Source organism: Caretta caretta, chromosome 6 (assembly GCF_965140235.1).
Source record: "Caretta caretta isolate rCarCar2 chromosome 6, rCarCar1.hap1, whole genome shotgun sequence".
Lineage (NCBI taxonomy): Eukaryota > Metazoa > Chordata > Testudines > Cheloniidae > Caretta > Caretta caretta.
The window spans coordinates 74,502,914-74,526,866 of NC_134211.1; the positions used below are offsets into that span (position 1 = coordinate 74,502,914).

Below are 23,953 nucleotides of genomic sequence, written 5' to 3' on the forward strand. Positions count from 1 at the left end.
GGGGCTAAGAATCAAAGGAGGTCGAACAATTTATGACAGTATACATTGAGATTCAAAAAGTTAAACTTATAACTGCAAAAACTCAAATTGTCAATATCACATGTCAAAATATACGAAGTAAATCTCCTTAAATCAAGCTCTAATAATATCTCAAGCAGCATTTTTGTTTTTGCCTCTGTACATTTCAATTATTAGTGGGAATAGTCTTTGTATGTACAGTGAAATCAATATTTACTGACATTTACTGATAAAAATCTAATCCTTTCAAGCCTTATTATATGTGAGCACAATATTGGTCACTTTTAGAGAGAATATTTTTCAGGCTTTCCACTAACTCCAGGCCTTGGAATATGCTGGCATTTGGTCTAACTGTTGCTTGTTCTTTATGCTCCTCTCAATCTGGTTGTTACAGGGTGACTGAGTATATGCACGCTTTGACTTCAGCAGAAAACTGGTCATCTCAACATTCTAGTCTTCATTAACAATGGCTTTGTCTAACCCCAGCTGTCTGGTCTGCTCTGCCCCATATACTACTGCTTTCACTTAGCCACATCCTCCTTCACTTCTGTCACCTGATTTATTTACATTTTTTTAGTCTTCCCCATAAAAGTCACTTTTAAAAAAATAATGTAAATTGAAAAAAAAATTAAAGTAATATACCCCAATTTTGGTCATTTAAAAATTACATATGACACACCTAACATTATATTTGAAAACCTTACCGGGGGTTCCATTTTTGTAGGAAACCTCTTGTTAGTGAGGCACCTTGCATATTTTTGGGTGTTCAAAAATGATAAATAATAATGTATGCTACCTGTTTTGGGGGAGGTGGTGTTTGATTCCATTCTAGCCTATGTAAAATGGGCCCTGATGCCACCTAATAAAAAATACTTGTAATAATAATGTTTTTCTTGTTTGCCTCAAAATAATTTCCTTTAATGCAAATGCTCTTTGTCCAAGCCTTAAAAATTATGCCGCATCTCAGCTCAAGAACTTGAAATATGTACTTCCCATGTCACATTTTTGTCATTTCATATTTGCCTGGAATGATTTCTAAGTCTTATTTTATGTGGCATTTTTCTCTTTAGACTTTTCTTTTAAACACACAGGAAAAGTAGCCACAAAATTGTGGCTTCTAATTTCTGCCAATCTTTAATAAGAGAACTTTTAAAAAGTTTTTAGAATCATTTTGTTTATAGAGTATTTTTTTTTCAGTTTTCCTCTGTGTTCTACAAATAAAATATCACAATTTGTGTGAGTTACTTTGGGACCCTCGTTCTGCTTATATAAGTTGAAAACATTGTGTGTGAATATGTTTCATTCAGTATATTTCTACAATCATATAGTTCAAGTTTTTAATGGCAAGAAGCTTATGTTGTGAAGAAAATAATCATACTGTATCTATATCTCTTTTTCTGATTTGTTTTTTGTTTTTGTTTTTTCTTGTTCTGAAGGCATGTATATAGATGGGCAGACAAGAAGAATCTTTATTTAACAAGATATGTTATGAACAAATTAAAACCCCAGTCTTAACAAGTAGATGTGCACAAGCAAATTCCCATTGACTTCAGTGGGACTGTTTATATGTGCAGGAATGTTTCTGCATGCCACAAGTTGCAAGATTTGGGGTTAAAGCAGGGCTGGCTTTACCATGAGGTGAACTGAGGCGGCCGCCTCGGGTGCCAGACTGTGGGCGGCCACCACTAGGACCCAGAGTGTAGAAAATTGTGGCTGCTGCTGGTGCATATGTATTCTCTCTGCTCTAGATGCACAGAGATGGTGGAGTGCTGTGCTGGAGGAAGGAGGGCACAAGACACATAACAGGCAGGCAGGAGGAAAGGTGAGAGGGAATAACAGAAAGCAGCAGGAGCTGCAGGGAGAGAGGGGAGGAGGAGGAGCCTCTTATGTGCCTCTCTAGCACCCCCAGGAGCCTGGACTCCAGCTAACAGCTTCTCAGGGAACTTCCTGTTTCCTGCTGCTTCCCTGAACCCACTTGAGGAGAACAGGCAGTCAACTGAAGTAGTAGGAGCCAGTTAGGACCTTAAGACGCTGATATCTTCCCTCTCTCCGGCCCTGCTACCAGCCTGCTTATTTGTCCCCTTCAATTAATGTTGAGAGCCACTATAGCTGGCGCAGAACAGCAGGCATGAGTGAAAGAAGAGAATGCCCCTCCTGGGCAGCATTCAGAAAAAGAAAGAAAGCAAAGGAAGCTTTTCTATCTAAGCAGGAAGGAGCTGTCCTGAGATACATAGACACAAATGTCCATGGTGAGCCTTCCGGCCCCAGTGAGGATGTGAGTGGTGAGGAGATGCCTGATCTTCCAGTTAGTCAGAGTGCAGATGACGTGGCAGCTACTGCAACATCCATATCTCCATCTCAGATGGATGTAACCATGCACATTCCTGAAGAAAAGTGTAGCTCAGAGAAGAGTGTGGTAGAGGTGCAAGGAACAGCTGCTGCTGAGTTTAGTTCCTTAAGTCTAGATGATCCAGGACTGTGGACCCACTTGAGCAGTAGCCTGGGGGACTTCCTTGTACTGCATAGGCCACAGCAAGTGAAAAATTTCATGTTCCCCAAAGACAATGAAAATAGAAGTTTCCATCCAACACATTACTGGTGACAAAGTGGAGAGGCCATGGCTTATGTACTCAAAAACCCAGAATGCTGTATACTGTTTTTGTTGCAAACTCTTCCAGTCTAATGTTCCAGCCACACTGGCTTCTACAGGAACAAAGGACTGGAAAAATCTGGCTAGAAATCTGGCATGTCATGAGAAGGCAGCAAATCACCAGAGAGCATTCCATAGGTGGAAAGTGCTTGAGATGAGACTAAGGTTAAAGGCCACCATAGATGATCAGCATCAAGAGAAGATTGCAACAGAGTCTCTTTACTGGCAAAATGTTCTGGAAAGGCTCATTGCCATTGTGAGAATGCTTGCTACCCAAAACCTAGCACTGCGTGGCACTTCAGATCAGCTGTATGTGCCAAGCAATGGAAAATTCCTTAAAATTCTGGAGCTGATGGCTGAGTTTGATGCTGTACTCCAGGAGCATCTAAGAGGAGACACCACCCAAGAAATGTACACACACAACTACCTGAGAAAAACAATTCAAAATGAGATCATACAATTACTGGCAACAAAAGTCAAACAGAAGATTGTGGCAGATCTGAAGTCAGCAAGATACTACTCTGTTATTCTGGACTGCACACCTGACATCAGCCATACGGAACAAATGACTTTAATGGTGTGTTTTGTAACAACTACAGAACCTAGTGAAAATGTCCCTGCAATGGTGACTGTCGGAGAGCATTTTCTAGAATTTATTGACATTGATGATACTACAGGAGCTGGTATGACAAATGTGCTTCTTAAAAAGCTGGAAGATTCGGGAATTGCGATAGCTGACATGAGAGGTCAGGGATACAATAATGGTGCCAACATGAGAGGAAAGAACAGAGGAGTGCAGACACGGATCCGAGAGCTAAACCTTCGAGCTTTTTTTGTCCCATGCAGTTCTCATTCATTGAACTTTGTGGTCAGTGATGGAGCATCAGCTTCTAATGAGGCTGCTGAATTTTTTAATGTCATTCAAAGCATCTGTGTATTTTTCTCTGCATCAACTCATCGATGGCAAATTTTGAAGCAACATCTGGGAACATCCTCTCTGACACTGAAACCACTGAGTGCCACACGATGGGAAAGTCGAGTGGAGGCTATAAAGCCTATCAAACACCAAATTGGGAAGATAGATGATGCCATAGTTGCCATTATGGAGAATAATGCTATGACAGGAACTGTTCGTGGGAAAACAGTGGCAGAGGGAAATGGAATCACCAGAAACGTACAAAACTTCAAATTTCTGTGTGGCTTAGTGTTGTGGTATGACATGCTGTTTGAAATAAATGTTGTAAGCAAGAGACTCCAAGGTGTTGACCTTGATATGTCTGGAGCAATGGAACAACTGGACAAAGCAAAGTCATACCTACAGTCTTATCGGTCAGATAAGGGATTTCAAAACATTCTGAAGAGTGCACAGAAGTTGGCAGAGGAACTTCACACTGAAGCTATTTTCCCACCCATTCAAGAATACAAGAGTCACCAAAGAAGAAGACATTTTCATTATGAGGCACGGGATAAACCCATAAGAGATCCCAAACAACAATTCAAAGTTAAATTCTTTCACCAGGTGCTAGATTGTGCAATACAGTCAGTTGAAGAACATTTCATGCAGCTCAAGGAACACAGCAGTATATTTGGGATGTTGTATGATATTCCAAAACTCCTCACTATACCTGAAGAAGACCTACACCAGCAATGCAGGGCACTAGAGACAGTGTTGACACATGATGACATGCGCAATATTGATGCGAGTGATTTAGGTGATGAACTGAAAGCCCTTTCAAGATACATTTCAGCAGGATCAACTTCAAAGGCTGTTCTGGAATATATGTGCACAAATAAGATGACCACCCTCTTTCCAAATGCTTTTGTTGCTCTGCGCATACTTCTAACACTTCCTGTAACAGTTGCCAGTGAAGAACACAGCTTCTCCAACCTGAAGTTAATAAAAACACATCTACGCTCCCCAATGACACAGGAGAGGCTGGTCGACCTTGCAGCCAGCTCAATAGAGCATTAGCTGGCCCAGGCTGTGGACCTTCAGGAAGCAGTTCAAATCTTTGCAACCAAGAAGGCACAGAAAGCACCACTTTTATTATTCAAACAGATAAAAATGCCAGTGTTTACTATGCAGAAAAGAAAAGTTACATTTGCTGTTCAGGCGTTTGAAAGTTAAGTGTTACTTAACATTTTTGAACAAGGCATTTTAAGTTGTTAGTTCTCCTTTATTGGGGTAGGTAGCAGAGCAGTACCATGAGAGGAGTAGAACAGGAACAAGGCAGAATTGAGACCTTTCAAAGTTTTGGCCCAAGCAAGGAGGAATGGGGGCATCATTTGAGCTCCCTGTCTCAGGTGCCAAAGTGTTGTGGGCCAGCCCTGGGTTAAAGATAAATGTATAATATAGTTCATAAAAATAAAGACTGTGGTTTATATAGGTAGGACCTCCTCAGCTATAGATGAATTTTTGATAACTTCATATTCTAGTTTTATATAGCTGAGCTATGGAAGAATGTTTAATTATCGTACAACACTTTTAAAAGGAAGCAGATATCTTTTCAATATATTTCTGCAGCAACAAATGTCAAGAAGAGATTTCTGGCCATGTTAGATTTTTCTTTTTAACATAGACTATATTGGGGTGCGGGTTTCAACAAAAACTCAAACAGATGCTTTGTGTGGTTTCTTTGTTAAGGCAGTCTTGGTGGTCCAAATGTATTATATGCTGTACTACTGGTTGTATAATAAAATGCATACATGTATTCTCAACCTTCTGCTGACTTCTTTCCCTGCACTGCAAACCTCAAATGTGTGACATCTATTAACAGGATAGTTTTATTGTTAATTATACACTCTTCCCTTCCTCCTCCCCATTTTTGGGGGCATTCTAACTTTACTGGAATAAAGTGAATTATTAACTGGAGTGAAGCTGGCTGGCTTGCCATTTAAATGTGTATATGTTTCATGCAACCAAACTGTAACCCTTTGGTTTAGTTGTGAAATAAATTTCCATTCCAATTAAACACATAGGAACTATATTTTTTAGAGGTGAGAAGAAGAAAACAATTTCCTGCTTGCACTGGTTCAATGGGTAATTGCAAAATTTTAAAGTATTGGTTTCTGACAGTCTCATTTCACCTTTAGTATAATCTGGAATCTCAGAATTCTGAGAAATATAGTAGGACTTCCTAGGGCAATGCCTAAATTCTGTGACAGTTAACCTGGCTTCTATCGGAAATGACATGGCATCAGGACCTCAATTAGTTGATAAATTAGGCAATGGGCTGGACGCATCATAATTAGGTGGAAGTTCACTTTGCTTCTACCAGGCTATAACTCGACCTGCTAAATTCAAGTTGAATGGGTGACCATGAACCTACACTAAGAAAAGTGTTTGAGTTTTGATGAAAGTTGGCTAGCTTGTATTAGCAAAATCTAATCTAAACTCAACCTTTTTTTCTAGTCATAACAAGGTCCTCAGAGAGGCAGTGAGCTGGCATGGGATTTGATGCCTGAAATATGTTGATGACAACCAGTTTTAGTTCTTTATATCATCAGATGCAGTGAGAGCAGTTTACCAGTTCACCCAGCATCTTGCTGGGGTTGGTATATTGATGCGGGCAAGCCAGTCGACACAGTCCCAATAAGACTAAAGTCATGCTCATGCTTTTGGAGGAAATAAACTAAGAAAATGGCAGAGATCACATCTTCCCTTGATTGGTGGAGTTTGCCTGCGTTTTGTTACTAATTTGGCAACCCAGGTAGTCCCGTTGGATCTGCAGCTATATTGGGATGTCGAGGAAGCAATGGTAGCCAAGAGATGCTTTTATCACTTAGATTTGACCTGAAGGTTGCATTCTCTTCTTCTGGAAGTGAACCTCACCACAGTGATCCATACCTTTGTTACCTTCGTGTTAGATTGCTGTATTGCATGCTTCATGGGACTATTCCTTCATGCAACTCAGACATCAGTTGGGGCAGATTTTGGTGGCCTATTTGTGAGGCAGTGGTGCTCCTTCCAAACGTTAATGAATTCTTCATGATCTATACTGGTTTCAATTTAGTTTCCAACCCACTCCCATTACAAGCAGTCATTACAAAAGCTGAATTCTACTGCATATAACCTATATTTAAAAAAAGATTGTCTAGTTCTTCAGCAATTCTGGCTGAGGCGACTTGACTTTAATGCAGTTATTAGATTCAGCAAGGCAGATGCAGTATGAAATATGTATTGCTTGATAAAGTTTGAATGGTATATGAGTAGGCATATAATTATGGAAATAATAGGGTTATTTAAGAGTTGTCAGTTAAATATTCAGTTTTAAAGTATCTAACTCTGCACTTTTATTTCTAGCCTGTGAAAAGCAGATGAGAGTCGTTTGCAAAGAATCTTCAGAACAGCATCTCCATCCCTTCAAGGAGAAATTGGAAGAGTTTATTCAGACAGGCAAGCACATTTTTTTTTAAACCTTTTTGTTCATATTTTAGTCTTCGGAGAGTTTGCTGTACATATATTAATATGTTATCTTAAATAACCAATGCCGAAAAACTGGAAGCTAAATAATATCAGTTATGGGTCTTAAGTACCAATAATTGCACAGATCTTTAAACCTCAGGCATCACTTGCCAGTGACCAGTAATGTTACCATAGTCTCACTAGGTCTCCATTTCTTTGAGGTTTTTTTCATCATTAAATCACTAGGTGCAATAAAACTGGGCTTTAGGTTAGACTGTTACTTAGTAAATTGAGTCTGAATCTTCCAGTCTATGGAAAAGTGACATGAAAAATGTCCTAATCCTGTATTCATATTAAGTCAAAGATTCGAGATTAAAAACTAAGTCCATGAAAGTAAGACAGCCGAGGGGCCTCAGGAAAATGACCCTGTGGCATGGAGTCAGTAGTGAGAGGATCTTGGTAGACCCTAAATAGTTGTGCAGCTGAGACACTGTAAGTCTGGAAGTTTATGTCTACACTTAAAATGCTACAGCAGCATGTAGCTGTGCCTGTCACAACTGGAACAAGGGCAGTCAGACTAGTGGTTGGAGCAGGAGTTAGGCCAAGTCAGATACCAGGAGCTCAAAGTCCAAGAGGGCAAACCAAGAGTAAGGCATCAGGAGGCAGGCAGGGTCAGATTACCAGGAGATCAGGGTCAGGCACCAGGTTACAGACAGCAATTGAAGAGAAAAGCCAAGGACAAACAAGAGTTGGAAGCCAGAGTCTAGGGTCTATCACAAGCAGGGTCTGGAGCAGAGACAGACAGGCAGTCTGCATTGTTGCTCAGACAGTTTTCCATCATTGGGCTACCAGAGGCTGCCACTCAGGCCCTGTTGGGTGGTGCTTCCTGCCAAGCCCACCCTCACAAGGTCCTCATGTGGGAGCCCAGCCTAAACATCCCATGATGATGTAATGGCATCAGCAGCACAGAACCCCCTTGGCCCCAGGTTCCAGCGATGCACGTTCTCACAGCCCCACTGTAGCGCTTCTGTGTAGACACTATCTATGCCGACATGAGGGGTTCTCTCATCAGCATAGGTAATCCACCCCACCCCCACCCCCACGAAGTAGTAGTTAGGTGGATGGAAGAATTCTTCAGTCAACCTAACACTGTCTAGACTGCGTGTTAGGTCAGTATAGCTATGCCTCTCAGAGGTGTGGATTTTTCACACCACTTAGATGAAGCAATACCAGTGTAAGTTCCTAGTGTAGACCAGGCCTGAGTTTCTGGCACAGAAATCTGACATTTTAGATAAGTCATGTGGATAAATGTAAAGTAATACACATTGGAAAAAATAAGCCCAATTATACATACAATATGATGGGGGCTAATTTAGTTACAACTAATCAGGAGAAAGATCTTGGAGTCATCGTGGATAGTTCTCTAAAGACGTCCACGCAGTATGCAGCAGCAGTCAAAAAAGCAGACAGGATGTTAGGAATCATTTTAAAAGGGATAGAGAATAAGAATATTATTGCTCTTATAGAAAAACATGGTACGCCCTCATCTTGAATATTGCATATAGATGTGGTCCCCTCATCTCAAAAAAGATATATTGGCATTAGAAAAGGTTCAGAAAAGGACAACTAAAATTATTAGGGGTTTGGAACAGGTCTCATATGAGGAGAGATTAAAGAGGCTAGGACTTTTCAGCTTGGAAAAGAGGAGACTAAGGGGGGATATGATAGAGGTATATAAAATCACGAGTGGTATGGAGAAAGTGAATAAGGAAAAGTTATTTACTTGTTCCCATAATATAAGAAGTAGGGGCCATGAAATGAAATTAATGGGCAGCAGGTTTAAAAGAAATAAAAGCAAGTTCTTCTTCACTCAGCGCACAGTCAACCTGTGGAACTCCTTGCCTGAGGAGGTTGTGAAGGCTAGGACTATAACAGGGTTTAAAAGAGAACTGGATAAATTCATGGAGGTTAAGTCCATTAATGGCTATTAGCCAGGTTGGGTAAGGAGTGGTGTCCCTAGCCTGTTTGTCAGAGGGTGGAGATGGATGGCAGGAGAGAGATCACTTGATCGTTACCTGTTAGGTTCACTCCCTCTGGGGCACCTGGCATTAGCCACTGTCAGTAGACAGGATACTTGGCTGGATGGACCTTTGGTCTGACCCAGTATGGCCATTCTTTGGTAGAACCTTGCTGAGTCCAGTGAAACTGCAAGTATTGGGAAAGGAAAGACTCACGTTCAGCAAGCAGGGCCGTCCCTAGAGGGGTGTGGGGCCTGGGACAAATCAGTCTGTATGGGCCCCCCTTAACATTTTATACAGGTGAAATCTGGTGTGGGGAGGGGACACCAGTGCTGGGTGGCAAGGGATGATGGAGTGTCATAGGGTGGCCCCTGTGCTGGGGGGTCCCGGAAAAGGGGAGAGGTCTGGGGTGGAAGTGCAGTGGATGGGGTCAGCCTGGCGCTGGCGTGTTCCGGCAGCGCTAGGACACTGGCACTCGATGCAGTGGTGCACGATGCCGGGAACCAGCGGAGCGGGGCAGGCTGGGGTCGCCACTGCCAGAGACTGAGCCTGAGCCCCGTGATGCCGAATAAGAAAAAGAAATACAACGTGTGCTTCCCGCTGATGAGTGCAGGCGTGACCTCCACTGCCAGTGCCAGGCCCCCTCCCCGCTAATCCCCCGAGCTGGCCTGGCCCCCTGAACCTCTAACCCAAGCCCCTGGGCCAGAATGGCCCCCTGAATCCCTAACCCCACCCCCCCAGGCCAGCCTAGCACCCCCTGCATGACACATACACACTGAAGCACAGGGGCCTCCAAAGCGCAGAGCCCAGAGCAGTCGCCCCGATTCGCCATACCCAAGGGACAGCTCTGGCAGCAAGAGCTAAGTTATTTGAAAGGGCATTTGGATCCCTAGATGCAAAGAGTCGCCAATATGGTGAAGAAACAAAAGGAGATAGAACTGTTCACAGAGAAGAATCTTTCCGATAGATATGTGGAGAAGACCAGCCGCATTGATGTGGAGGCCTGAGAGGATGAGACAAAGTCTCTGTTCTTGACCAGAGCTTCAGAGGAAGATAGAGAGCAAAGAGTGGAGCTGGAGAAATTGAAGCATGGTTTGGAGCAGCTGGAACAGAACAGTAACAGCTCCCCATGTTTATAGCTGGTAGGGAAAATTTGGAGATGGCCTAAAGGTCTGGAGAACCAAGTCTGGAAGACCAGATTCATTCTACGAATAAAAGGTAAGGTGAAGCCATCAAAGGGCTCCACCATCTGCAGACCCAGGTAAAAGAGTGTATGCAGGAGCTGGATGAGATGCGCTGTTCAAAAGAAAAGGTTGTGACATAGACCTTGAAGAAAAAGGATTTAATCTGGCTAATGGCAGAGATGGAGAGCAGCAGCTGCTGCTGGAGGAGAAGCTGAATGAGCTTCCCACTGAGGTGGAGACCCTTCTGGCAGAGTAACGCCAAGACCAATGAAGGCTTGAACTGCATCACAGAGGAGGAGTTGTAATCACCAGAGGAGAGAGGCAAAGTTGGCTGCACATCTCAGAACACAATCCAGAAAATAGTGGGGGTGGAAGAGGAAAACAAACACTTGATCATCTGGGTGTTGCAGGCAAAGATTCATGGACCTTGATGGTTGTAAGAATCTCAAAAGGAGCTGACTCTTTATAGAATTTTCTCAATGGTGAATGATATAATTGTATCCATATCCATGAAGAGTGCTCTAGACAGACTCTGAGTCAGCCCTTTGCCAATTCCACCCAGGTAAAGGCCAGTTTTGGCTGCTCCACCATAGCCACAAGAGGACTGGACATTTAAACACAGTGGCACTCAGCATAAACCTTCATTTGCAACACTCAAGAATATGTGCATGACATTGGTTGTACAGGCTGAGTTGAAAACTATGGCCATACCACTTCATTCTTCAAGCAGCACAAATTTCTTGTTAGCCTTCCTTGTTGAGGTTAAAAAGGAAATGTCATCCTGGCTGGGCGATGTAGATAAGGCTCTAACAATTTATGGAGAGCCTTCCCCTGGAGATAGAAAAGGGGGACTGGGATAATGTGTAACTGTCCTTTAAGAGGAGGTGTGGGTCCAGCTCAGGAGACCATCTAGTCAAAGATCAAGGTAATCTACCAAAGAGAGGTGGGGGGAAATGGAGGCAGCCACTACACCAAATCCTCATGACAATGTTACATGTGATATATTTCTACAAATGTGGCATTATGTAGGAAATAAAAGAAAAATGTTTGCTCGGTGAACAGTAATAGGTAATCCTCATGAAAGTGGGTATTTCAAAAGTATTCCTATGCAATGTAATTGATTAAAACACAAAATATTTTTGGAGTGCTGATTCTAGAATGCACCAGTAATTGTGATTGTAATAGTTCTGCAGCATAAAAAAAATCACATTAGTTACAAGAAGCTTCATTCGAGGGGAGTTTTGATGATTATTCTGCTGAAGTTGTACTCTACTTTTTTCTGCATATTTGGGTATCATGCATCACAGTTAGAAACCCAGAATCTGGTATTGTCACAGCAGTTATATGAGGCACTCCTAAAGGTTATCAGAACCAGTTGTAATCATTATGGTGACTATACAAGGAAGTTAGTATTCCCAAATGAGCAATATCACTCGCAAAGTCTGAAGCAATTTAGCATTTAATGTCTGAAAAGTCTCAAGAACTGTGACTCAGTTGGTTCCTGAAAGGACTCATATTTACAAAAACTGTGATCACTGAGACAGTCATAACCATTTAATTTTTCTTCCATAAGCTATAACTTCTTGTCACGCTTGAAAGAAAGTGGTCTCTGAATTTAGCTTCATCTTCTTTTTTTATAAAGGTCCTCCTAACATCAGGGAATCTTTAAATAACTTTACTTTATGAAGCTACAGTACTAAAATAATATAATTGCCTAAGTAAAAACTGTTTTTGAACAACAGCACTTATTAAATTGTACTGTTAAATACTTCTGACATTTTTCAGTATAACACTTCTCCTTCTCAAGGTTATTGTACTTAATCTAATTTGCTTGAGTTTTTAAATCATAAATTTGTGTGGCTGTTACGGAGGCTACAAGTTTCTTATCACAGTTCTTAATGATTCTAACAAGTTCTTAATGATATGTTTCCAGAAAATGTAATACATGTATTTAAGTTTCTCATAAAGTTAGCAGGGACCCTGTAAAAGAAGGAATCCACAGGTATGGCTGTTGTAGGTTGTCTTTTCATCTAATTTAACTGGCAGTTTGTATTTACAGCTTTAGCAGTAAGTGCTTGGGGTGAGAGAGTGTGCTGTTTGTGTGCACATTAACACTAGCATTCTCCCACATGCTGTTTTATCTTGCCTTCCTTTAAGCCTATGCCTCGCTACTGTTGGAACTAACCAGCTTTATTTACACAACCCAGATATACATAAGTAAATAAACCTTAATTGCTAGCATTTCCCCATCAGAATTTAAAAATCAAACACTTCTTTTTAAAGATCATTGTGTTGGTGTTTTTTGTAGATTACTTGATCCTTAGTGCCATAGGAACTGCCATATTGAAGCTGCTCAAAGGTCCATATTGTCCTTTATCCTGTCCTCAGCAGTGGCCAAGGCCATATATTTTACAGGAAAGACATCAATTGCTTTTAATTGTACAATATTATATTATGTGGAAAATGTTATTCCTGACATCAGCTGATCAGTGTACATGGAATTTGTATTTTCTTAATTTTATCCCCGCCAATGTAAGTGAAGAGTATATTCTTATTCCTATAGATGTCTTAACTTTAAATAAGATATTTGCTTTAATAGTGTCCTGTGACAGTGAATTCTGTGAGCTAATTATATGCTGAGTAAACAATATTTCCTTTTATTAATAGAACATATTGGCTTTTAATTTTGTTGCATGCCTTCTTGGTCTGTGGCGTGGTTGTTGTCAAGGTTCCTCCCCCACTCTGAACTCTAGGGTACAGATGTGGGGACCTGCATGAAAAAACCTCCTAAGCTTATCTTTACCAGCTTAGGTCAAAACTTCCCCAAGGTACAAAATATTCCCCCCGTTGTCCTTGGACTGGCCGCTACCACCACCAAACTAATACTGGTTACTGGGGAAGAGCTGTTTGGACGCGTCTTTCCCCCCAAAATACTTCCCAAAACCCTGCACCCCACTTCCTGGACAAGGTTTGGTAAAAAGCCTCACCAATTTGCCTAGGTGACTACAGACCCAGACCCTTGGATCTTAAGAACAATGAACAATCCTCCCAACACTTGCACCCCCCCTTTCCTGAGAAATGTTGGATAAAAAGCCTCACCAATTTGCATAGGTGACCACAGACCCAAACCCTTGGATCTGAGAACAATGAAAAAGCATTCAGTTTTTTACAAGAAGACTTTTAATAAAAAATAGAAGTAAATAGAAACAAAGAAATCCCCCCTGTAAAATCAGGATGGTAGATATCTTACAGGGTAATTAGATTCCAAAACATAGAGAACCCCTCTAGGCAAAACCTTAAGTTACAAAAAAGATACACAGACAGAAATAGTTATTCTATTCAGCACAATGCTTTTCTCAGCCATTTAAAGAAATCATAATCTAACACATACCTAGCTAGATTACTTACTAAAAGTTCTAAGACTCCATTTCTGGTCTATCCCCGGCCAAGACGACTACAGACAGACACAGACCCTTTGTTTCTCTCCCTCCTCCCAGCTTTTGAAAGTATCTTGTCTCCTCATTGGTCATTTTGGTCAGGTGCCAGCGAGGTTACCTTTAGCTTCTTAACCCTTTACAGGTGAGAGGAGCTTTCCCCTGGCCAGGAGGGATTTCAAAGGGGTTTACCCTTCCCTTTATATTTGACAGTTGTGTTTCTTTGTTCTTTAATACTCTAGGAAAGAGTAAATAAGAGCACTTGGCTGGCATCCACTATATTCTATTTACGTATATTTGTCTCTCGATGTCTTCTTTTTTGCCTAAATAGTTATAGTCATTCTAATTTCACCACGTATGGAAGCCCCCATTCCTGCTTATCATTGTACTGTTCTTGTTTCAGCTTTTTTTTTTATGTTCTGTCTGTAATTATACATAGTATTTAAGGTGATGAGTAAGGATATGCCATCAGTTTACAAAATGGCATCACAATATTTTCCATTCTATGATTCTCTTTCCCTTTCTTACACTTGTGCACTGAGTAAACATTCTTGTTGAGCTTTGATGGCTAGAACTTTTCCTAGTTAGGGTAGTTCCTAACTCAGAACCTGTTAGAGCGTACCACTGTTTCTTCCACTTGTCTTTACTGAGTTTGAGCTGCTGTCATGGTGTCTTTCTAGAGTCTATTGTTAACTAATCCTAATATTAATGTTTTCTGAAAATTTTGACACCTTTCTACTTACCTCTTGTAGTTGATATGTTGATAACTATAATAATAACAAAGTTCTTGGACTTGTACCCCTCATGTGGTATCAAATTGTTTTACAAACTGTGTAACCATTATCTCTAGTCTAGTCTATGTGGATTCTTAATCGTGGGGGGAATACTGTGCCAAAAAATTTAAGTCTGCACCAAAAAAATAAAAATTATAGATACAATATTTTAAAATTCTGCAAAATTCTGCAAATTTAATTTATCAAAATAACACTATGTAATCACGTGAGATTTAATTACTTTGGTAATTTATTTCAAAATACCTGTCAGCAAGTATGTCTGTAACAATACAGGCACACAAAATTTCCCCCCGGAGTAGAGAGTTAAAGAAACCCCTATGACAACCCAGTTTCTGTTTCTCTGCCCCCTCCCCCATCCCAGAGCCCAGCTGGAGGGGCCAGACACTCACAATCCCTCCCCTTGAAAGCCCAGTCATGGGGTCCTCCCTAGCTCAGATACCCATGTCCCCTCCCCACAGAGTCCAGCCGTGTCCCACCCAGCCTAGACACCCCCTCCTCATTAGAGCCTAGGGATCCAGAAGGAGAAACAACCTGTTGCTGGGTCCCTGGCATGTGTGGAATTTCCTGCATGCTTCCATCTCCTTCCCTCAGGGCATGCAGGGAACTGCAGCTTCCAGGAACTCTTCACTCTCTCCCGCTTCCCCTGGCAGTGTCTTCTGTGTGTGAGCTGGTCTCTACTGGGTCCAGTGGCCCCTAGTGGCAGCCATCATCACTGCAGCCCATTTCTTTGGGGGAGAGGAAATTCTGCACACAAAACATAAATTTCTGCAAAATTCTGCATTGCACAGTGGTGCAGAATTCCCCCAGGAGTAGGTTCTGATACCATACTCATCACTATTCTAGCTGAGCACCTTCAGTGATGTGTTAAGCAACCCAACTAAACATCTGTCACATTTCTTCTCTTCTTCTTGCCCCAGGGGGAGAAGTGGGTGCAATAGAGTGGGTTTTGTTTTGGAATTTTTTGATAATATATGCACATGTTGCTATGTGTGTATTAGCAGGAGGGAGAGGGAGACTATTTATATCTCATTCCCTCCATAGAGAATGCTCTGTCACCACAGACCAGCAGCACGCACCCTCCCACGGAATCAGAGTAGGACTGTGTTTTTATGATCTGCTATGGGCATTACACTAGTTTCACTTTCTTCTTTCAGGGCTAGGAAGGAATTTTTCCCTCATTGCCAGATTGGCTGGGGAGGGTATGTTTCATCACCTTCCCAAAAGGGGTCGGGGCCCAATCGGGTAGGTAAGGAGGTACGGCCAAGTGGTTGCAACTTAGCAGGTGGCAAGTGTCCTGTTCAGATACTCATTGCGTAGGGCATATGGTTACTTGATAAACCAAAGTTGGAAGTGGACTTAGGAGGAATGTATCCTCTAAGGAAGCTGGGGCAGGAAGGTTGCTGCTCCTAATGTCTGGTACAGTGGGATACAGCCCCCTTTTACTTATATATGAGGGGAGGATGGCACAGTTGCAGTGATGGGCAGGAACCAGGGAAGGGGCAGGGCTGACAGCAGCCCTCCCAGATAGGTGGGAACAATCAAGGAAAAGACAGTGAACTGTATCTTTGTATGCTGGGTATTTCCCAGTTGAGTTAATAAAGATGTGGCCTAATTAAACCACATTCCTTGCATCTTGTCTTTCTTGCTTTATGGTTGGGACACACCACAGGCACAGAGGATAAGTGACTTGCTGAAGGTAACATAGTAAACTGGTGGCACAGTCAAAGATGGCACCCTGGTCTCCTGGCTCCCATGCTGCTGATATATTTACTTGACTCTTTTGCTTCAGTTTTGAACTAAATGTAAATGGATTACTGTATCATATACATACATAACAAAATGCACAAACCCTAATACTGAACTCCATGTCACCCTAATATTAATCCCTTTCCCTAGTAGTTACTGGTCATTTTTTCCTATTGTTTATTTACTATCTCTTAAATAGTTTTTAATCCAAGACAAGGTTTCATCTTTCATCCAGTGGTAACTTAGTTCCCATCCAGCAATAAATGGAACTGAAGAAAAGCTCATTGTTTTATAATCCTTGGGATTAAATAACACTTTTTAAAAAGTTTACTACCTCGATGTCCTCTTCTACTGTAGCTTTTTATTTTCAAGGTTAGCTAAGCTAGCCATCTTGAAGTCTTGAATGATCCTGGTGATATACTGCAGATTAATTATTTTAATGGTTTCATCACTTTATTTCTTTCTGGACATCTCTAAGACTGTGTAGGTTTCTTTTCCTTTAAAATTTCTCATCATTGTTACCAGCAGTGTAGCCCCATTGTTGGTGCCCACAGTGGGACAGTGGAGCATATTGGCAAAAAAGCATTTTTATCACTGTCATTCAGGCCGGATCTAAATTTGTGACAGAGGTAAAAATAACAGCAGCTGATGTACACTATCACTCCCATCATTGCTTGCATTGGTGGAGATAGTCTAGTGGTGTGATGATTCAGTAGTCTGAACAAGTGTCTGGGATTAGGTTAAAATCAACAAATTCATTTCACCTCTGCATACACCATGTTTGATCCCATGAAAGGTTCTAACCAAATTGCTAATTCTGTTTTCTCATTTTAGAGGTTTCATTCAAAGTTGCTGCCACCAGGAACTCAAAACCAGTATGCTCATTTAGTCCAGGTCTCTTTGCTGAGGCTTGACAAGTGATCTGGATGCTTGTCCATTTGTAAGGATACTGAGATTTAAACCATTCATTTCACACAGGCCTGTGAACATCTGTCAGACTGTAACAAATTATAGGTACTATGAATCTGGGTCTAATTTGAACCAGTGACCAAGAAATAAAAGACTTCATGTCCCATTACTGATCCCCTGAGTCATCCCATTCCCCAGATGATAGGCTTCTCCATATATGGAAGAAATGGGACTCCCTTCTTCAAATGTGACTTGATGAAAAAACAGTACTGGCTAGAGGACTGAATCTTGCTGGAGGAGCTTTGAGCACATACTGTATCTCACCACCGTCTGCTGCTGTCATTGCTTCCTCTACTTATTCCCCCTCACATCCTCTCCTCTCACTACTGCTGGATGCTTCCCTGCTTGTATGCAGTAGGGCATGCATGGCAGAGCTACCAAATGTGTGATATTGATGAGACATGAGTGATACTTGGCACCCCTGGTCTTACCATTAATTGGCACAGATGGTCCTGAAGGGCTAAACCTGGTGTGAACCTGTTTGTAACAAAATCTGAAAGAGGTGAGTTTTGTATGGCCTCAAGTTACATTGGAAACATTTAACGCAGTTCTAGCCAGGATGGTGTGAATTTTAGTGTGCATCCTTGAAATTATTACCAAGGACGTTTACACCATTTATGTATGAGTTTACGGCCAGGCAATAAAGATATGAGAGATGGGAGTCACATGTGGGAATGGTACATGTATTACTGGAAATCTAGGCTTCAATACTTCAGCACAACTTGTGCTGAACACTGGAGATTTAATCTTGATTCCAAACTTTGTCGCTTTCTGTGATTTCAAATTTCAGGCCCTTAATGTTGCTTGGATATAGTTTTTGTGCTTTTGTAATTTTCAAATGCTTCCCAGCTCATCTCAATCCAGCACAATTCTCCTTAACATAGACATCAAAAATAGATGAGCTACCCTGTGTACTACAAATGTAAATTTACCACACCTGAATGTATATGAGTGAAATGAATAAACCGCTATTGCTCAAGTCCTTTAAATCCACAAATTCACTATAGACATTGTTTCTGAAGGCAAGTTCCAGAAGACTGGGAAAATGTTAATGTTTTGCCAATATTAAGAAAGGGTAAATGGATGACCCAAGTAATTATAGGCCTGTCAGCCTGATATTAACCCTGGGCAAGATAATAGAGTAGCTGATACGGAACTCAGTTAATAAAGGATTAAAGGAGGGGGAGATAATTAATACCAATCAACATGGGTTTATGAAAAATAGATCCCGTCAAACTAACTTTTGTTGATGAGACTACAAGTTTGGTTGATAAAGGTAATAGTGTTGATGGAATATACTTAGACTTCTGTAAGGCATTGACTTGGTATCACAAAACTTTTTGATTAAAAAAACTTGTGACACCCTGGTACTGCTGCTTCCAGTGAACCCATTTCTTCTATTTTGAACTTGAGTAATTCATGGTCACTGGGTACTATGCTTCTGTATTATTCTTTCATTCTAATCAGTTGCCTTTTTGTGTTGGTAATAAGATGATAATTATGGTGGCTTCTTCCTCGAGTGATAGTCTCTATTGTATTCCACTAAGGATTATGCACAGTAATGTCCATTAGGCTGTAGATGTGCCCTTGCACTGCCTCGTGGTTTCACCGTTGACAATAAAGGGTGGGGCAGGCTGACCATGTCTTCAATTCCCTCTCACTGCCTCATGGTCCAAGTTGGAGCTTCTGCTGTCGTCTTGTCCTCGGTGACACATTTTCCAAAATTTTTCAAAAAACTACTTGTTTTTGTACATAGTCAGGATTCTTGCGGTTTTGTAATAGTTTCTAGAAGTTTTGTAGGTTTAAGGCCTGGGGATGCTTCTTTGGTGGTTTCCCACCAACCAGTCCCCAAGCCTCCCCCCGCATTCATCACAGCACCCAAGACTGTCAAGATTTTTCCTGATTTTGTAGTAATTTTCTTGTTTCTGAAAGTTCATGTAGAATTAAGGACTTGGGACACCATTTTCGTGGTTTCCCACCAAACAATCCCCAACTCCCACCCCCACCCCAGCACCTGGGTCTGGGTACTAGATTATGCCGAAGAGACCAGAATTCGAAGCCCTCGCTTCCTGCCATCACCTGTTTTCCCTCAGTGATGAACACTAACGTTGTCTATACTGTTTAGGGGAAACCCACGCTACGTCCTCGTACACAGGAAGGCAGAGCCTTCTGACTTAAGAAACACTTCATGAAGATCACCATGATCTTGCAGTCGGATCCTGGCTAGGGAACCCATTGGCCTGAGCAGTCCAAGAGTGCATCTCCTACCATGGAACCTCAGTCTGGTTCCGCCAGTACCAGTGCTATGCCCCAGTTCCATCTATAGATTGGGTGCTAACTCCAGCGAGACTCGGAAGTACTCCTGGGCCTCATGAACTGTTCGCCCTGGAACAGATGAGGTCTCCATGTGTTCCGGTACTCTCACCTACTAAGCGACCCTCATCCAGCATCTCGGATCTGCCACCTTTTGGGCATCTTCTTACAACACACCCAGTTCCACTGGCACTGCCATTTGTACAGGACTCCAGTTGCTCTGAATATGAGGACCTGGATATTATGCATGGTCCAGCACTTCAGTTCCGAAGACATGACTATCAGAGGGTTCCGATAGCACCATGGCAATACCCTCCCGTACCTCAGCCCAGGAGTCACTGGTACTCAACTCCTTTGACACTACCGGTGCAACAGCAGGATCAAGCAGGTTAGTCATATTGGAACTCATGGCCCCAATATTCACCTTCGGGACTCTCTCATTCAGTGCAGGACGACTCCCCTGTTTCACTGCCCCATCCTTTGTCAAGTAGACATTCGGATCCAAGGCTAGACTATGCGCCAATCAGCCGAGCCCCAACCTATCAGAAGATGTTTCCCTCATCATCTCCAGACACATCTGTGTCATCAATGCCATTCTGTCTCCCTTGCAAGTCATCAATTGCAAGAGCTGCTATGGAGGATAAGCTAATGTTCTTCAGGTCCCATTGGAAGAGGTGCAGGACAGTCAGCACGAACTACTAGACATTTTCCATGCATTGGTACCAGCCAGGCTGGCCCTACTTATCAATGATGCCATTCTCCAACCAGAATGCACTAGGTGGAATACCCTGACCACGTGTGCCCCCACCCCGAAAGGGGCAGAAAAGAAACATTATATCCCCCAAAAAGGGTCTGAGTTTCTGTTCTCACATCTTCCGCCCAATTCCTTGGTGATTCAGACTGCTATGGAGCAGGCTAAACAACAGCATCCATGCTCCACCCATGCTGGTAAGTAGGGCAAGAGGTTAGACCTTGTGGGTTGAAAAGTCTTCTCCCCAGCCAGTCTCCAGTTCTGGATCTCAAACTATCTGTCACTGATTGCCAAATATGATTTTGTAAACTATGGATAGATGACGGATTTTGTGAATAAGCTACATCAACATGATTGTGCCTGATTCCAAACTATTTTAGAGGAAGGCAAGCTGATTGCTAAGTCCACACTTCAGGCTGTGGTTGATTCAGCAGACACGTCTCCATGCATGTTGGGGACTGGAATTGTCATGAGGAGGGAATCCTGATTACATTCCTCAGGTTTCCCTAGGGAGGTACAGAACACAGTTGAGAACCTCCCGAGCCATCTTGCGTTCCTTAGGCATATATATGCCAGGGTCAAAGTGAAAATTGTACCGTCCACCACCAATGCAATGCTATAGGAGTCCCCAGTTCTATCACCTAGGAACCTCCACAGAAATGCCCAAAGGTCCACAGATCGCATATGCCTGTTCCAGTGGTGCAGTCCTCCATGCAACACACTCAATCGTCTCATAATCAGTATTTCTTAGTGCATCTAGAGAGCCATCAGCTACTTTGCACCCCAATGCTATTCCCAGCCACACTTTTTGGGGACCATCACAAACTCTTTCTACAAGCATGGAGAGTGATAACAACAGACAAGTGGATTCTGGATGTCATTCAACATGGCTATACCATCTAGTTTGTGATGCTACCTCCTCCACATCCCCCACCCCATCACTCTCATGACAATATGCCTACTCTAGAGGTGGACTCCCTCCTGCAGAGAGGAGCAGTGGAGTCAGTCTCTGCAGCTTATCAGGACACGGTTCTATTCCAACTATTTCTGGTATCCAAGAAGAAGGGAGCATGGAGACCAATCTTGGATCTCTGACATCTCAGCCATTCCGATTGCAAGCCGAAGTTATTGATGGTCACACTTGCAGCTATCATTCCCTCACTAGAAAAAGGCATGTGATTCATGGCTCTTGATATGCAAAATTCATACTTCCATATAGACATCCACATGACTGACAGACGATTCCTAAGAATGAATTGGTCCTCAGCACTTCCAATACAGGGTTCTCCCATTCGGACTTACCACTGCCCCACGGGTCTTCAAAAAGGTTTTCTCTGTGGTAGTGGCTCATCTCCAATGACAGAGTCCTGGTCTTCCCTTACCTAGACGACTAGCTGCTGGTGGCACGATCCAGAAAGGAAGCTCAAGAGTCAACGTCCCAGCTCTTTCTACTCCTCTCCTCCCTAGGAGTGACCGGCAATATCAAAAAATTAACTTTTCACCCTACACAGTCACTGGAATTCATAGGCGCATCATGTGCTTATCTACCAAAAGACAGGTTCCAGAGTTTACTGGGCCTGATCACTCTGGTGACTTCCAGTCCCTCAGTCCCAGCCAGAACATGCCTTTCCCTCCTCAGTCACATGGCACTGTGCACGTATGTCACAGCCTTTGCTTGCCTGTGCTTCCACACACTACAGCTCTGGCTGCAGAGTGTACTTCCACATGCACACCATTCTTACCATTCCACCAGAAATCATCTCTTCCCTTCAATGGTGGACAGACCCACTCCAAGTTTGCTCCAGAATGCTCTTCCTTCCATCCTCCCTGAGCATGATGGTCATAACAGGAACATCACTTGACATCTGGGGCATCCACATGGGAGATTGCATGACACACGGCACTTGGACGACTCGGGGAGCCAGGATGCACATCAACACCCTGGGACTTCAGGCGATTCACAAGGTATGCAGTGCATTTTTATCAGCTGTCCTTTCTCGTCATGTCCTTGTCATCTCAGACCAACACCATGACAGTTTACTACATATGTACACAATGGACACAAGGTCCCCAAACCTATGTGTGGAAGTGGTATGCTTCTGGAAAGGGAGGGTGCATTGCACATCATAACCTTTTGTTGCCAGCCTACCTGCCAGGAACACAGAACGTGATTGCCCATGCTCTCAGAGGGAATTTTGCAACCGACCACGAATGAGAGTTGCACAACATGGTAATCATGGACATTTTTGGTTGCTGGGGAACTCCAATCAAGGACCTCTTTGCATCTCACACCAAGTTCATTCAGTACTGTTCAAAGGGATGACTTGATGCCCATTCACAAGGCAACGCCCTGGTCATCGACTGGTTGGACCAAATCAACTATGCCTTCCCTACACTACCACTCTTGCCACACATCCTTTGCAAACTCTGACAGGAGAGGGCAACAGTCATCTTGATCGCTCCATTCTGACCTCGCCAGTTCTGCTTTTCCCTTCTTCTCCACACGTCGAAGCATCCTCCTCTCCTGCTCCTGATGTTTCCAGAATTGCTCAGACAACACAATGGCAGACTCCAGTACCCCGGTCTATGGATGCCTCACCTGACAGTTTGGTTTTTGGATGGACGCCTCCACTAGCATGGGAGTGTTTGTCAGCAGTACGAGATGTCCTGTCCAATAGCAGGAAGGACTCCATGAGACAATCCTACCAAGCCAAATGGGTGCATTTCACTTCATGGGCCCAACAGAAAGGTCTTGTCCCTGAGGTTGTGGGCATCCCAATACTCTTAGATTATTTCCTCCACCTGAAAGCCTTGGGGTTCACTCTTAGCTCCATCAAGGTGCATGGAGTGGCTATTTCCACTTTCCACCGTCTGGTGGATGGACATTTGGTTTTTACTTATCCTTTGACAATCTGATTCTGGAAGGGCTTTGTACATAAATACCTGCCCATTCACCTATTGCTCCCCAGTGAGACCTCAGCCTAGTCCTTACATCATTAATGAACTCTCACTTGGAATCTCTAGCCTCCCGCTCTCTTTCCCTTCTTTCCATGAAAGTCACCTTCCTGGTTGCTATTACCTTTGCAAGGTTGGTTGGCAAACTAGGGGCCATGATGGCAACCCCTCCTTTCGCCGTGCTCCATAAGGATGAAGTTTCACTGTGTCTGCATTCTAAATTTCTTCCAAAAGTGCTTTCCCTCTTCAACTTCAACCAACCCATACATCTACCCCCTTTTTTTCCTAAATCGTGCACCTCAAATGAGAAATGGAGGCTCCACTCCCTCAATGTACAGAAGGACCTGATCTTTTACCTGCAAAGGATGAAGCCATTGTGAAAGTCTCCCAGACTGTTTGTCACCGTAGCGGAGAGAATAAAAGGGCAGGCCATCTCCACCCAGAGAATCTCCCATGTGGGTCTAAGGGTACCTATGCTCTGCTACTAATTGTCAGGACAGTCCCCATCAGGTGGGATATGGGCCCATTCCATGAGAGTGCAAGCATCAACTACTGCCACGCTCCATGACATGCCCCTTGTGGACATATGCAAGGTGGCCACATGAAGTTCAATACACATCTTTTCTTCTAATTATGCTCTAGTGCATGATTCTGCAATGGATGCCTTGTTCACCACAGTGGTTCTCCATTCCATGGTTCAGTCATGTTCTTCATAC

The 23,953-nt window shown here is 42.8% G+C and overlaps 1 protein-coding gene across 5 annotated transcripts in view; it reads left to right on the forward strand.

The window, feature by feature from the left end:
* Nucleotides 1-23,953, forward strand: part of FMN1 (formin 1) — a 393,819-nt gene that overhangs the window by 305,162 nt on the left and 64,704 nt on the right. For all 5 annotated transcript variants that reach the window (XM_048854639.2, XM_048854640.2, XM_048854641.2 and 2 more), the window contains one exon: nucleotides 6,972-7,064. In XM_048854639.2, the coding sequence (XP_048710596.2) occupies nucleotides 6,972-7,064 (93 nt within the window). The remainder of the gene's footprint in view (nucleotides 1-6,971; nucleotides 7,065-23,953) is intronic.